The sequence below is a fragment of the Rhinopithecus bieti genome, unplaced genomic scaffold (genome assembly GCF_001698545.2).
Source record: "Rhinopithecus bieti isolate Rb0 unplaced genomic scaffold, ASM169854v2 scaffold_68778, whole genome shotgun sequence".
NCBI lineage: Eukaryota > Metazoa > Chordata > Mammalia > Primates > Cercopithecidae > Rhinopithecus > Rhinopithecus bieti.
The window spans coordinates 1,361,125-1,377,594 of NW_016827519.1; the positions used below are offsets into that span (position 1 = coordinate 1,361,125).

At 35.8% G+C, this 16,470-nt stretch overlaps 1 protein-coding gene across 1 annotated transcript in view; it reads left to right on the plus strand.

Moving 5' to 3' along the window:
* ANO3 (anoctamin 3) overlaps window positions 1-16,252 on the plus strand; it is a 350,115-nt gene extending 333,863 nt beyond the window's left edge. The window contains exons 24-27 of the mRNA XM_017863846.1: window positions 848-995; window positions 9,045-9,125; window positions 9,295-9,400; window positions 13,231-16,252. Coding sequence (XP_017719335.1) covers window positions 848-995; window positions 9,045-9,125; window positions 9,295-9,400; window positions 13,231-13,413 — 518 coding nt within the window. The 3' untranslated portion in view covers window positions 13,414-16,252. The remainder of the gene's footprint in view (window positions 1-847; window positions 996-9,044; window positions 9,126-9,294; window positions 9,401-13,230) is intronic.
* Window positions 16,253-16,470: the final 218 nt, after the last annotated feature.

The following is a 16,470-nucleotide window of genomic DNA, read 5'->3' on the forward strand; positions in this document are numbered from 1 at the left end:
ATTCAAAAGGTACTGACCAGTGAAACATGATAAACATCTCAGATAGCTAATTAAATATAAAGTAAGAGACGATAAAAAGGCAAGATATGCATTTCACTAGAAAGTACGTTTAAAAAAATAAAGACAGCCGGGCGCGGTGGCTCAAGCCTGTAATCCCAGCACTTTGGGAGGCTGAGGCGGGCGGGTCACGAGGGCAGGGGATCGAGACCATCCTGGCTAACATGGTGAAACCCCGTCTCTACTAAAAAATACAAAAAACTAGCCAGGTGAGGTGGCAGGCGCCTGTAGTCCCAGCTACTCGGGAGGCTGAAGCAGGAGAATGGCATGAACCCGGGAGGCGGAGCTTGCAGTGAGCCAAGATCGCGCCACTGCACTCCAGCCTGGGCAACAGAGCGAGACTCCGTCTCAAAAAAAAAAAAAAAAAAAAAAAAAAAAAAAAAAAAAAAAAAGATAAAGACAAACCTCAGAGTGAATGCAGATATTTCACAGTGTGCATAACCATGCAGAACTTTAAGTTTCTTATATACTATTTTTATTGCCTCAGCAAGATCTGTAAATTAGACTTTGAAATATCTTGTGCACCTGTGCACCTGTGCCATGTTTCATTGTAGAACCCAGTCCTAATGGCATTTCAATTTTTAAATCTTTCTAGATGAGATCTATCTTCTCTTTGTGGAAAAAGCATATTCAATAGCTATAATGTCTGTACTGAGATAATATACTAAGAAAGCACAAAGTGGACAGAGCTGTAGTCCCAACATAAGTAAAACATTTCCAATATAACATTATTTACAGGATTTTCATAGTTTTAATTTTTGTTCACCGTGATTAATCTTTCTCTTATCAGGTATCTGGCTTGGAATTCTCGAAGGAATCGGTATATTGGCTGTGATCACCAATGCATTTGTAATTGCTATTACTTCTGATTACATCCCACGTTTTGTCTACGAATACAAATATGGCCCCTGTGCAAATCATGTAGAACCAAGTGAAAAGTAAGGTTTAAATTTAAACATTCTCCTGATATGTTTTACCTTTGTAATTACAATGGGATCTTACTGGGAAGTTTTGTTCTATGACCATTAAGGGTGGTGTTTCTAAGCCTTGCATTTATAATGCGTTTATTAGATGAAGCAAAGTAAAAAGGACAACAGTGTTATTATAGCTAATAATCTTAGAGTTCATCTAATGTTTTTACTTGGAAATGCATCACAAGTATCAAAATAGTAAAAAATGTATTTAGAAGTTACATTCTATAAATAGAAGTTATCTTAGAATAACTTCTTACCATCTATATGGTAAGAATGTACTCTTCTTACCATATAGATGTGGAAATTGCAACCTATACTGGCTAATCAAATTGCTGAATGGAGCAGTGCTAGTTTCTGAGGAGAAGCAGAATTTGAAGAAACTGTCAGCTCTGTGACTAGAGATTTTCAAAAGGAATTTACAACTAAGGGTTTTAGGGATGCAAAAAGTCCGTCTCCCATGTATTTTCTTTTAAAATTTAAATCCACTCTTTACAACACAGTTTCTCAACCTCTTCTCTGTTGATGTTTTAGATCAGGTAATTCTGTCTTTTCATGGGAGTCAGAGGGGCTGTCTTGTGCATTGTAGGATGTTTAGCAGCACCCTTGGTTACCACCCAGTAGATACCAATAGTAACCTCCCTACTCTCCAAGTTGTGACAACCATAATTATCTCTGGGCATTGCCAGATGTCGTCTGGGGGACAAAATCACCCAGTTTAGAACCACTGCTTTAGGTGATACAGGTTTTTTCAGCTCTTTCCTTACTGAAATAAGGTACTAGGGGAAAATGTAAGAGACCATTGGATTTGAGGAACAGAGAGGAGTTGTAGGCACATAACACAGAGCTGTAGCTGGAGATCAGCCTTAGGTGTGGAAGAAGCGACAGGAGAAGCTGCTTCTCCCGTTTCCTGCAGGAGCAGCTTTGGGTGTGCAGCTGATCTGGATGCAGGACATGTGCCACAAGCAGGATGAGCCCTGGAATAGGAGGAAATCCACTGTTAACTCTGCTGAGGAACGGACGTTTTCTCAGATCAATGAAATACCTTTCTGGATATAAATGTCTCAGTTTTTCAGATAGGTGATAAGGGAATGGATATTTCCTCATATATTGTATATTTTGGGGTCTTGTCACAGGATTTTAACTTGAAGCCAGACCTTTTAGGTTTGAGTTCTAACTTTGCCTTTTAGTGAAAGACACATCATTAATCTGGACCTACTTGGTTCATAATAAGAAATGTTCAGCCGGGTGCGGTGGCTTAGGCCTGTAACCCCAGCACTTTGAGGGGCCGAGGCGGGGAGATCACAAGGTCAAGAGTTCGAGACCAACCTGGCCAACATGATGAAACCCCCCCCCGTCTCTACTAAAAATACAAAAATTAGCTGGGTGTGGTGGCGGGCGCCTGTAATCCCAGCTACTCGGGAGACTGAGGTAAGAGAATCGTTTGAACCCGAGAGGCGGAGGTTGCAGTGAGCCGAGATTGTGCCATTGCACTCCAGCCTGGATGACAGGGAGAAACTCTGTCACAAAAAAAAAAAAAAAAAAAAAAAAAAAAAAAAAAAAAAAAAAAAAAAAAAAAAAAAAACCATAGCCCTTAAGCTTAAGAAATGGTGTCTGAGATAAGATCTTATGAACTGTAAAGCACTATCTAAGTGTAAGTGGGATTTTGTATTAGTAGTTTAAAAAACCCTCTTTTTTCTTAATCAAAATAATCTAGAAGCGGATGTTAAGGATTTAAAACATATAGGCTTGTTAAGGAGCCCGCTTCATAGCATTATTTGCCAGTGTTTTCGCTGCCACCTAGTGGCAAGTGAAAATGAGATTGACTGGGTATCTAGTACTCTACATTCCAGAGCCTGCATTTCATATAGATAGCACCCGAAATCTCCATATTCATCGATTAGGAATATAGATTAATTTCAAGGAAAGATGTGGAGGGCTTATGTTCCACTGACACCACACATTCAGAGGAGCACCCTGTTTAATTATTTTCTATGTATGCTTAGCAGCTACATTGACATAGATTCATTCAGATTGGAAATTTTCGGAGGGGGCAGAAGGACAAGATGACAGTGGGAGGGGAGGATATTGGCAAGAGAGTAGATGAAATGATAAATTATTGGCTCTAGTATGGACAACGACGAATGGAGTGAAGCCAGCATAGCTCTGTAATTAAGAATTCAAGGTTTAGAATCAGATAGATGTGTGTTTGAATCTAGGTTCCAACAACCGTTGTCCGAGGGTAGTTCTTCTTAACATGTGGTCTGCAGATCTCCTTCAGGGGTCCATGAAGTCAATGCAATTTTTATAATGAAATTAAGATATAATTTGCCCTTTTCATATATTGACATTCTCCCTAGCGATCCAAAAATATTGGTGAATAAAGTTTCTGGTAGTTTTGCGTAACTAAAGGCAGTGGTACCAAGCAGTATTAGTGATTGTATTCCTCACCATAATTTGGCCAACATAAAAAATTTCAATGAGAAGTTCAGTGTGTCCTCGGTGAAGCAGCAATAATTATTGATTTAATAAAATCTCCACTATTGAATAGATGTCTTTTAAATATTTCATGTGACAAAATAGGAAGTGTGCATAAACCACTTTCTGCTTAATTCCAAAGTGTGATGGTTATCTCAAAGAAAAAAAAAAAAACACTCATGTGATCATTGGAGTTACAAACTGAGCAAACTTTTTTCCAACATGAAATAATGATTGCCAGACCAACTATGATTATTCAGACTTGGATACTTAGCAGTCTTTTACAGAATGCTCACAACTAGCCTGTCATTTTAAAGAAAATAATTGCTATATTTATTGCCATTGAAAAAGTTCAAGCACTGAAGTGAAAGTTAGAATTTTGGATAACTTTTATTTACCACTTTGAGCTTAAAAGCTTCCCAATGCTGATAGATTTTTTTCTGATAAAATAAATGGTGTTATTAACAATCGTGAGTTTTTTCATGGTATGTAGTAAAATATGTCAACATTTGGAAGAGCTGCATGATTCCAGGAATGAATATTTTCCAAATAACCCATATTTGATGTTACAAAATCATGAATGAATAAAAGACGAATTTAAAATACAAGTTAGACTTAGGGATTTTAATGTAACAGAATAAAAACTTCATTGATAAGGTTTAAAATTCCACATTGCAGCTAAACGTTAGAAAGTATCACATGTAGAGCTTTGAGGGAATGTCAATGAAAAATATCCACAATTGTTTCAAATACTATTAAAATAGTCTTAATATATGGGACCAGATTTTCTGTTTATTCTTCGACCAAAACAACATATTGCAATAGATTTTATATAGAACCAGATATGAGAATCTAGCTGTCTTCTGTTAAAACAGGCATTAAAGGGATTTGCAAACATTTAATGTCATTCTCAGTATGTTTTTCTTTTGGAAAATATAGTTATTTTTCTTTAAGAAACGGGTCATTTATATTAATTTACCTTAATATATATTATTTTGTTTTAAATGAAGTAACAGACATTTTCTAAATTTCTCAGCTTGAATTTCGAATATGTTAAAATATCAATGATACGTCTTTGTGCAAAAAAGAAAAAAAGCTTCTTCAGATCCTCAATAATTTTTTAAATGCAAAGGGGTTCTGAGGCCAAACGTTTTTGGAATTACAGGCCTAGATAAAGTTACTTAGTCCCTTTAAACTTCAATTCTTTAACCACTATGATGGAGATAAAATATATATGTTTTAAGGTTGTAGTAAAAATTAATTAATTTTAACGATTCTTTGAACTCACCTAGATCTCTAAGGCATTGGTCATAATAACTCATTCTTGCCCCCCACCCTTTCCTTTAATGTCCTCTTTTCCATCCTTAACCATCTTACAAACCAGTTGCCCAATCACCGTAACCACTTCCTTGGATATGTAGGTCCTTGCCCCCATTCACTTTGTTACGGAAATGCAGATCACATCCTTGGTTCTCCAAACTCTTTGTCTTCTCTGCACTGCACTCATGCAGCTGCATGTGAATGAAGGAAAATGAACTACCACACTGACTAGTTTCACTTTAAATTTGTATCACATACTTTGTGTGGACCTGACAAACGTATTTTATTTTCCTAGTTCATTTGCCCGTCTACTTTTTTAGAGAAGTTTGTCATACCTTCTCCTTGCTCCTCAAGCCTTCCACACCTCCTTTTTTATTCTTACTCTGACCTGATCTTGCTTTCTACTTAAGAAAAATTGAATCCATTAGAAAAGATCTTCCACAGACGTCTATTATCACATCTTCCTACCTACAGTATGTGTCCCACATAGCCTGCCTCCTCCAAGTTCCCAGAAATAGAACCATCTGTGCTCCCATTTTGAAGGCAAAATTCCTCCACTTGTGCCCTGAATCTCTTTCTCTTTCCCTGAGACCATCATTCTAGTAATTCACCCCTTTTTCTCATACATTATGTATTTTGCCTCTATTTACTTATTCACATTAACATTGAAACATGCTTTTATTCTTCTAGTCAATAAAGTCCTCCTTGTCCCAGCTGCCTTCCAGTTACATCTTTATGTCTTTGCTCCAATTTATCACAAAAACTACATCCAAAGACCTTTCTCTTCCTATGTTCTCCAATTCCCCTTCCCTCTTCCCTTTTAAACTCTCTTCAGTAACACATATGCTCCATGGCTCCGTCGAGATGTCATGATGACTTTCACATTGTGAAACTCACTTGTCGACTCCAGTTCTCACATCATTTGGCCTCTCAGCAGCATTTGACAATTGATCATTCCCTTCTTAATATACTTTATTCACTTGACTTTCAGAAAGCCACATAATTTTGGTTTTCCTGCTACCCCGCCAGCCACACCTGACCAATCATGTCTGCTACTTCTCCTCATCTCTCAGCTTTAATTTTGGAGTTCCCCAAGGGCTCAATCTATGGACTTACTATCGTCTGTATTTCTGTTTATTTCCTTGACCATCTAATTCAGTTTCATGGATCAATCTACTCTCACACCTGAATTCTAGCCTTGAATTTTCCACTGTCTACTTGGCATCTCCTCTTACATGTCTAATAAACATCTAAAACTTGCCATGCCCAAATTTAAAGTCCAAATTTCACCCAATCCTGCTTCACCTTCGGTCTTCCCCATCTCAGTTAACAGCAATTTCGTATTTATAGTGACTCAGGCCATGATCCTTGGTAATCAGCCTTGAATACTTTTTCTTTTTTCACGCCCCACACAATCCACTGGGAAATATGTTGACCCTGCTTTCCAAACATCCCCTTTTCATACCACTTCCACTGCCTCACCTAGCGCAAGACACTATCATCTCTCACCTGGATCCTTGAATAATCTTACTTAAAACTGAAGTTCATTCATGTGATTCATGTGCTCATAACACAGTAGTGTCTTCTTATTTCAGTCTAAGAGCCAAAATCCTCCCTAAATTCATACAAAGTGAGCTTCTTCTCAGAACTCGTTTTCCAACACTATTTCCCTCCCTCCCTTTGTTTCCACCACCGCTGCCCTCTCACAGTCCCTAGTACATGCCAAGGACTCTGCTTTTTCTGCTTGAAACTGTCCATCCCCAGATACCCTCATGGCTGCCTCTCTCAACTCCTAATCTTTCCTCATGTTACCTTCCTAAAAAAGTCTACCCTCAGGACTCTATGTGAAATTTTAACCCCCTAATTCCAATTTCCCTTAGCCTAATCTATTACGTTGTGTGGTAGCCAAAGGTTTACATTACTTTCTTTAAGAACATCCAATTTCTCCAGCACCATTTGTTGAAAAGACAATTATTTCACCAAGGATGGCAGGGCCATTCTTGTCATAAATCAGGTGAATGTGTATTTGTGTATCAGTTTTTGAACTATCTCCTCTTCATTGGCCTATTGCCTTTCCTTGTATGAAGATCACGGTGTCTTAATTACTGTAGCTTTACAGTAAGTCAATATTGCGTGCTGTAATCTTCTGTACATTTTTTTCAACACTGACGTTGCTAATATAGACTCTTTACATTTACATATAAACTTTAGATTCAATTTATCAGTTACCATTTTTTTAAAATTTGAGAGAATTGACATTTTAACAACCAGTCTTTAAACACGCTGACTCCATTTACTTCAGTGTTTATTGAATTCTCTGAGACATGTGGTTTGTTTGTTTGTTTTTAGATCCCAGTGTAGAGATCCTATATGGCATTTTTAGATTTATACCCAGATATTTGGTATTTGTAATGTCACTATAAGTAGTATTCATTTAAATTTTATTTTCTTTTGTTTGCTGCTGAAATATTTTTTCTATATTGACCTTGTATCTATCTAGTGATCTTGCTAAATTCACTCATTAATTCAAATGGGTTTTAGGTTATTTTATATTTCCTATATACATAACTATGCCATATGTGAATAAAGTCATATTTATATACTGTTTCTTTGTGTTAATTCCAGTTAGGTCTTTCTCTTCTATTTGTATAGACAGTGTTGAATAGAAATAGTGACAAGAGAAATGTTTGTCTTCTCACTGACTTCAGGAGAAAGTGTTCAACATATGAAGCATTTCACTGTTAAATATATTAGCTATATGTATTTATGTAGACATTCTTCATCAGATTAAGATCCTACCAGATTTTTGTTTTGTTGAGTAGTGTTTATTGTATCTCCAGTTGAATTTTATGAAACATTTGTTTATTTATTTATTAATATGATCGTATGGTTTTCTTTTTGTTCTGTTAATGTAGTGAGTTCCACTGAGCGATTTTATATGATAGAAAAAACCTCGTATTGTAAGAATTAGCTCCACTTGGTCATGAGATTCATTTATGGCCTATGGACAACTCAAACTTATCTTTTGGCCTTCCACTGCCTCAAAACTTTTAAGAGGCTGTTAGTGGCAGGCCCCCTCCTTCTTGCCGTGGGACTTGTAGAGGCCTTTTTCTCTTAAGTGCTGTGACACTCTAGAAGATTTCATTCTGCCTGTTGAAAACCAGATTCACTCCCACCTCCAGCTTTCCAGGCTGCCCAAGAACTTAGCAAATATCTCATGAGAAAAACATCCAGGCATTTGGGGCTTCTGTACCTTTCAATCTGTCACACCAGCCCCATGCAATTGGTAAAACTCATTGGTTTCTATTGCCTTGGTACAGACGCTAATGTAAGAGTGTACATTAATTTAAATACCAGGAAATCAGGGTTAAAAAAAAAAAAAAGCTACTGCACAGTTGAGCTGAGCCTAATTCTTAGTATTCACCCAGATTTGGCAAATGAATGCCTCCAGGAAAGGGAAAGAATAGGTGATTGCCAATTTCCCTAGGAAGGACTTTTCTCTCTCTGGAACATTCATTCATCTAGTTCTTGTTTCCATACATCTTCAATGTCTTTAAAACTGGATTTTGTTACTGTAGGAATGATGACTTAACAATATCCCATCTGGAAGAATTACTTCATTTTTATTTTCGTAGCACTTACTGCATTTTAACATTCTATACAATTTACTTATTAATTATGTTTATTGTGTGCGTATCTCTCCCCTCTCCCACCCTACTAGAAGGTAAGCTACACAAGGATAGGGATTTTTGCCTGTTTTGTTCACTGTTAAGTACCAAGCATCGAGAATTTTTCCAACAAATCATAGGTCTTGAATAAATATATATGTTGAATAAGTTAAGAATAAGCAATGTTTATTAGCTACTTAATTATAATTGAACAGTATTATGTGCATGCATATTTATAAAACATTTTATAGAGTTTTAATACATAGAAAGTAATTAGCAAAATGTCTAGTGTGTGCTAACTACTTAATAAACATAAACCAGATGAAAAGGCAATGTAGGAATTATTGGGAGAAAATGGCAGGGCAGGAATCTGTCTCATTAAGGTACAATTATGAAAGTTAGGGAATGGAATAAAAGAGCTTAGTTGCTAAAAGTTTATCGTTAGAATGGAAAGAATAATACATTTATAAAATCCTGGCATTTGTAATAAAATAATTAGGCTAGAAATATATGAATCTTTGAATCACATGATATTTTTCTTTTCTCCCAGTTGCTTAAAGGGATATGTCAACAATAGCCTATCCTTCTTTGACCTGAGTGAGCTTGGCATGGGAAAATCTGGTTATTGCAGGTACTTATAATAGTTTCTTTCCTGCCTGCTTTCACCATTCCATGTATTCCCCACTGCATGTTAATGAGCACATTTAAACTGTTATTTTGGTATTTGGGCAAATCAAGAAAATTGGGGCCTTCACTGTTTGATCTCTATTTGTCATTCTCTTTGTTTTTGTGGATTTCAGGTACAGAGACTACAGAGGCCCCCCTTGGAGTTCCAAACCCTATGAGTTTACTTTACAATACTGGCATATTCTTGCTGCTAGATTGGCCTTCATTATTGTATTTGAGGTTAGTCACAAGCTGAGTTGAAAATTACTATAGATAAATGCTCTTCTAAATGATTTATCATCTGCCTCTTTGAAATCAGTTCCTCACAGACTTCCACAAAAACACTTAAGTAGGTCCCGTAAAAGGCTTTAATACAATGAAAGCATTATTACAAGTACAGAAAAGCAAGCGCTGAATAATGTAAGAGTGTACATTAATTTAAGTACCAGGAAATCAGGGTTAAAAAAAAAAAGCTACTGCACAGTTGAGCTGAAAACTTTTGAGCCTCCTACTTTTGAGTCTTTTAGTAACCAAGTTTAAAAAGGAAAGGATGATTTTCATCATCTGATAAAGGAATCCATATCAATTCATTGGGGTGGAAAAAACTGATTTTCTGAACAATCAATTCCAATTACAGTTGATCACTTACATATTTGTATAAGGAACACTGGATGATTCAATAAATTGTGCTTGAGAACATTTTATTTAAAAATGCAGAGACTTTGATTATCAGATCCATACAATAATATCTGATTGTAATCCTGTGAAGAAATTTGGCAGAAGCTATTGTATTATTGCCTCATTTAGCATATAATTATTTCAATACAGTGAAGAATTTAGCACTGGGATATATTGAGTATATACTCTCTGAGGTACCACTAAGGTCAATAAAAAGACTTTAAATGCATCTGTTTTACATGACCACACCAATTTATTCAGAGAAAAGGTAGCCATATCTAAGACTTTTGGAACAAATATTTTTAAAGGTAATATACCTCTCAACTGATCTCCAAAAAGTACTTCAAATTTTGTAGTGAAATATCCTTCATCTTTAAAATGAAATGGTTACCCCTAAGCATATCATCCGGGACTGAAATTCTATTACTTAACGACTTTGCACCTGTATACATGTCTCCTAATGAAGTGAGAGTGTCTAACATAAGAGTTAAGGCATATTTCCAATCCAGTGATTAAAAAAACTTCTATTGTGTTTTTATTTACACTTCTTCTCCCATCTTATTTTGGAGCTCAAATGAACAAAGTTAACAAAATGCATGGATTCAAAGCAAACTGTCATCATTGATCCATGTAATTTCCTCACTATTTTTTTCTTCTTCTTTCACCATTGCTAATTCCATTACCCACCCATTCCAAAAACATCCCCTCCCTTTTCATCCGTATAAATTCTCCCACATATTTACTTGCATATGTGTTTGTTTACAAAAAAAAAGTAGTATTAATTTGAGTGTTCTTTTTCAAAATTACTTCAATAGTATTGTTTCATGAAACTTATTTTGTGCCTTACCCATTTTATTGTTTTTAGATATATAGACAGCTAGCCATGAGATTGATTCACATTTAGAACATTTTTTCTGTCTTCTGTATGATATTTCATCAAATTTATTAATCCTTTGTCAGATGGATAGTTTGGAAATACTTTCTCAACTCTATCAGTTGTCTATTCACTCTGTAGATTTTTTTTATTTGCCATGCAGGAACTTTTTAGCTTGATGTGATCCCATTTGTCTATTTTTGTTTTTATTGCCCATGCTTTTGAGGTCTTACCCCAAAAAAATCTCTGCCTAGGTCTACGTCCTAAAGCATTTCCCCAGTGTTTTTCTTCTAGTGGTTTCATAGTTTCAGACTTACACTTGTCTTTAATCCATTTTGATTTTATTTTTGAATTTGGTAAGAGAGAGGGGTCTGTTGTCATTCTTCTGTGCATAGGTATCCAATTTTCCCTCCACCATTTATTGAAGGGACTATCTTTTATTGTATTATTTTCCCCTTAGAATGCCATTTAGAATGAGTTGAATAAACTTTTTAATTATAAAATAATTCTGCATTAAATTCCACTAGTCAGTGTTATTAAAATTATACTAACTTGGCTAGGTGTGGTGGCTCACGCCTGTAATCACAGAACTTTGGGAGGCCGAGGCAGGCGGATCACCTGAGGTCAGGAGTTCGAAGCAGCCTGACCAACATGGAGAAACCCCCGTCTCCACTAAAAATACAAAATTAGCCAGGTGCAGTGGTGCACTCCTATAATCCCAGCTACTCAGGAGTTTGAGGCAGGAGAAGCACTTGAACCCGGGAGGCGGAAGTTGTGGTGAGTCGAGATCGCACCTTTGCACTCTAGCCTGGCCAACAAGAGTGAAACTCCATCTAAAAAAAAAAAAAAAAAGAAAGGTATACTAAATTATTTTTTCCTCAGGGACTTGAAGCATACCCCTCCTTACTAATTTAATTATAGCAAAGGTTTTGAATTTTATTCCTATACCCTTAAGGCATATTCCTGGATATTTCTGTGAATATCAAATATTTTATCAAGAAACAACTTCTGATTATTTGCTTTTATATGGAAAAATATGAGCTGCCTTACTATGATCTACTCTGCAGTACAGTTTCTTGGGACACATATAATAAGCCCAGTTAAAGTACCTTGAATTCTTCTTTTCCACATAGACTATTTACTAAGAATCCATTAGGAACGTGTTATTTTCCACAGATTATGCTAACTCTATTAGTATCATGTTTTTTCCTCTCTGAGAAATTGAAAGATCTACTCTTCTTCCTAGGAAAAACAGGATGCATTTATAATAACAGGAGATAATATTTAAGCAGGGCTCACACTATGACAAGCAATTCCCAAGCCACACACACACATACACACACACACACACACACACACACAAATATATATATATATATATATATATACACACACACACATATATGGTGTGTGTGTATTTATATATATATACACACACATATTCATTTAATACTTATGCCAACCTTTAAGAGATACTACTATTATCACCATTTTAGGGATATGACACAGAATATAGGTGATTTGCCTGAGGTTAAAGAGCTGATAAGCGTAGGATTCAGATTCAAGCAGCCTCATTCAACATGTATACTTCTAACCACAGACACACTGCCTTTGAGTTTTATTCCTGCTTTTTTTTAAATGCATTACTTTTGTCAGTTCATTTTTCAAAATATTGACCAGGCACAGTGGCTCCCACCTGTAATCCCAGCACTTTGGGAGGCCAAGGTGGGAGGATAACTTGAGCCCAGGAGCTTGAGGCCAGTCTGGGCAACATGGTGAGACCTTGTATCTACAAAATTTTTTTTAAAAAATTATCCAGGTGTAGTGGCAGGCAACTGTGTTCCCAGCTACTTGGGAGTCTGAGGCAGGAGGATCACTTAAGCCTAGGAGATGGAGGCTGCAGTCAGCTGTGTATATGCCACTGCACTCCAACCTGGGCAAAAGAATGAGATGCTGTCTCAAAGAAGTAATAATAAAAGTAATATGTTTTTCATCATAGAACAATTATATAATAAAGGTAAAATATTTAAAGCAGCTATGGTGATATGTGAACTTAATAGACATGAAAAATGCATTTTTTGAGTTTGAGTATAATGCTAGCATAACAGGCAGATTGCATTCTATGTGGTTTACATGATATGTGTTATGATCTATTGGACATGGGTTCTCCCTGGATGTGATCTTTCTCATCTGTGTATAACAATTCATGTCATAATAATATTTCATAATATGTAGAGATTTTATAGGTATGAATTTAAGATTTACTTGGTGCTTAGAAAGTGATATCAACATGTTACAGGAAAAAGAGGAAGTAATTCTTTGTTTTGTCCTGATACTTATGTGAAGAAGGCAACAGTAGTGTTTTCAATATAATTTTTGAAAGTATTAATATTCTAGATGGTACATACTAAGTTCTGATGCTTGATTCAAAGCAAATGCAACATTGTTCATTGTTGTACTTTTATAATTAACATTTCAGAATCTTTGAAAACTGTACTTTTCACATTTAAATTTGCAGCACCTTGTTTTTGGGATAAAGTCATTCATCGCATACCTGATTCCAGATGTACCAAAGGGTCTACATGACCGAATACGACGGGAGAAGTACTTAGTTCAAGAAATGATGTATGAGGCTGAACTGGAACATTTGCAACAACAACGGAGAAAAAGTGGTCAGCCTGTTCACCATGAATGGCCTTAGTTGACACCTGGTACCCAGTAGGGATGATAACATTAATGGGAAGAAATGATGGCAACTTTGAATGCTAGGTGGAATCTAGGAGGAAGGCATACTTGGCAAACCACATGTATAATATGCTACTTGGAAATGTATCACAGCCATATTTGGGATTTGAAATATCCAGGCTTGTAGGGAAGAAAACAATGACTTGATGACCTTAAAAAGGGTTAGATTGACATTGCAGGAAGCCAGGATGTCATTCTCAGAACCAGTCTCAGGGAGTTGTATGCTTGGAGACCTCTGCCTTCCATCAACTGCAGTGTAATGAGAAAGAGGCTGGTGAGGTTTTGAAAGACAGATTTCCATGTAAATGTTCACAAGCCAAGCATGGCTTAAAGTATCAAGCAGTCTTCACCCACATACTAATTTGACTTTGGAAAGTATGGTTGAGTTCAGGTACTTCTAAGAAATGATTTAAACAAATTCTTGCCTTCGTTGCCAGAACTCCACATCCCTTCAGTTTACAGGTTGGTAGGAATTGCCCTTGTCTCTTGCTGAGACTATGGTTCTGTGCCACAAGGGATTTATGCTGCTTTACATTGACTATGCAGTTGAAGAGTTGTACATCACCTTTAGTAGTCAAACCAAAAATCTAAGATTCCAAAAAGAACAGCGTTCATTGAAATAATATTCCATTGCATTGGCTACTTCAAGTCTGTTTTATCCCTGGCAGAGCCAGTTGCACTGCAATTTTTTGTACTAACTGCCAATAAAGCCACATACTTATAAAATATGAATGGCTATTCTTATATAGTTTAGAACACAACTAATCCATACTTTATTGTGGAAGGCTGTTTTATAGTATATTTAATTTTTTCTCTATGATTTATTACAACTCTCATGGAATATTAACTTGAAATGCTGTACATACGTTGGTTTTCCTTGTCCCTTTGCACCTTGATGGTATGTAGTATATGTTGTGGTTTATGCAGCTCTGACACCAGTTTTTGCTATTGTAATATGTTTATTTAGGAAAACTGAGGCCAGATGCTCTGCAACACTTACGCTTTTTCAACAATGTGCACTCTTACTCATGAACTAATGAAAGTAATGCATGAATATAAATCTATATTATTTGTTAAAAAAAGAAAAAAACATTTATTTGTGTTTTAGTTTCTTTTTTCATCACTGAAGGGAGTTTTATGTTATTATTTCTTTGATAGTTTTGATTTGGTTTATTTTTAACAACTCTCTAGAAACAAAGTCAAAATAATCACAAAAGACATAATTTTGCTTTGTTGTGGAATTTCTATTTCACCGTCAACTCTGTATCTATGAGTATGTCTGTTCCACATACAGATGAGGCAGGAGTGATGGTGCACTCAAGAAAGTTCAGAGGAGGCATACGTTGTGGAGGTTGGAAAGGAAGAAAGAGAAGAGCTGAAGTAAATGTATGGTAGAATTTAAGACATTTCCTTGCAAAACAAGGAAATCACACATATGCACACTACATATTTATGGTTACTATGATGATTATTATTTTTCCAATCAAGCAAAGCACCATTATTTCTAATATTTAAAAGACCAGATCAAACACAATGGAAATAAAGCTACTATGTATATATGCTAGTGTTTCTCTAGTAAGATTATATTTCTCTTACTAGGAAACTATTTTCTAAATATTAACACTGAAAATGTTTTGTTAGCTTTTCCTTCTTTCTCTCCAGAAGAAAAGCGGATAGATGATAGCTGTTTCGTTGTTTGTTTTTGTCAAGTGTATTCACTTTCCTCCTTGTCCTCTGATTCTGAGCAAAGGAAAGGGCCTTAGACTCTGAACTTCCCTCACGTGCCCTTGTTATATGAGACTCTTCCATACAGATTCCAGAGAGGTTCTCACGCTCCCCGTCCTTATTTGTAGCAGTTGTAGCAACTAATTCTACTAAGTACAAGGGAGTTTTACACTCCTCCATTTTTATATCCTCTGCATTTCTTTTGCTTTGTTAGGTACATGTAAATACATGCCTGAGTATAAATACTCTCTCTACCTATTAATAACAACAACCAACATCTTTTCCAAATTAGGGTCACAGAACAGCAACATTTGTCTGAGAGTAGTATAAAGAATAATGATAGCTGTATCCTTGAGAAGTATTTCCTTTCCGTGTTTTTATATAGTCCCGTTAGGGTTTAAAACCGTATTGATCAACTAGAAAGAAAAATATGAAAAGAGAAAATATTTTAATTTAAAATTGTAATACATTGGTTTATAAAATGCCTTCTCTGATACTTTCAAAACAGATGTGAAAAAAAGAAAAAGAAAAAATTGTCTGAAATGTTTATTTTGCGAAAAAGTGCAATAGAATCTAGTTATGCCTTCATCATTGTTGACAGTAAATACTGACAGCCCCTTGCAGTGTGTTAGTTTTAGATCACTCTGTTTTAGTTGAGAGAAATGTTTTATATCATGGTTTTTATATGAATACAAATTACTTCTCAAAGATTTATAGCACACGCTATTCTCAGGAATTCTGTATTACATGAATGCTGCTTATATATTTTCATATTCTAACTTGTCTTTTCAAGCAAATAACTAATATATATGTGCATGCAGTCTGCCTTGACAAGTTGTTCCAAGATGAAGAGCTTTCACTGTACAATGTGTGGAAAAATCACTGTAGATCATGCCTGAAATAGTTTGTAATTGTCTGAGTCTGTGCACCTACTTTTAGATAAAATGCTGCTGAGTGACTGCATGAGATACAACTTCTGAATGCTGCACATTCCTCCAAAATGATTCTTAGCACAATCTATTGTATGATGGAATGAATAGAAAACTTTTTCACTCAATAAATCATTATTTGATATGGTATTTTCCCTATAATTTGCATGTTAAATTTAATTCTGCTTGCTTTTTAAATATTGAATTGAAATCTCTTGTGTATGGGGAGGGGGTGTTGTTCATTCTTTTCTCTGCAAGGCTAGTTGCTTATTCTTGCAGGCAATTACCATACTCTTAAAAAGGTTTGACTCTCTTCTGATAAGATCATTGTTTTCTTCAAGGTGTTTGCACGTTATAAA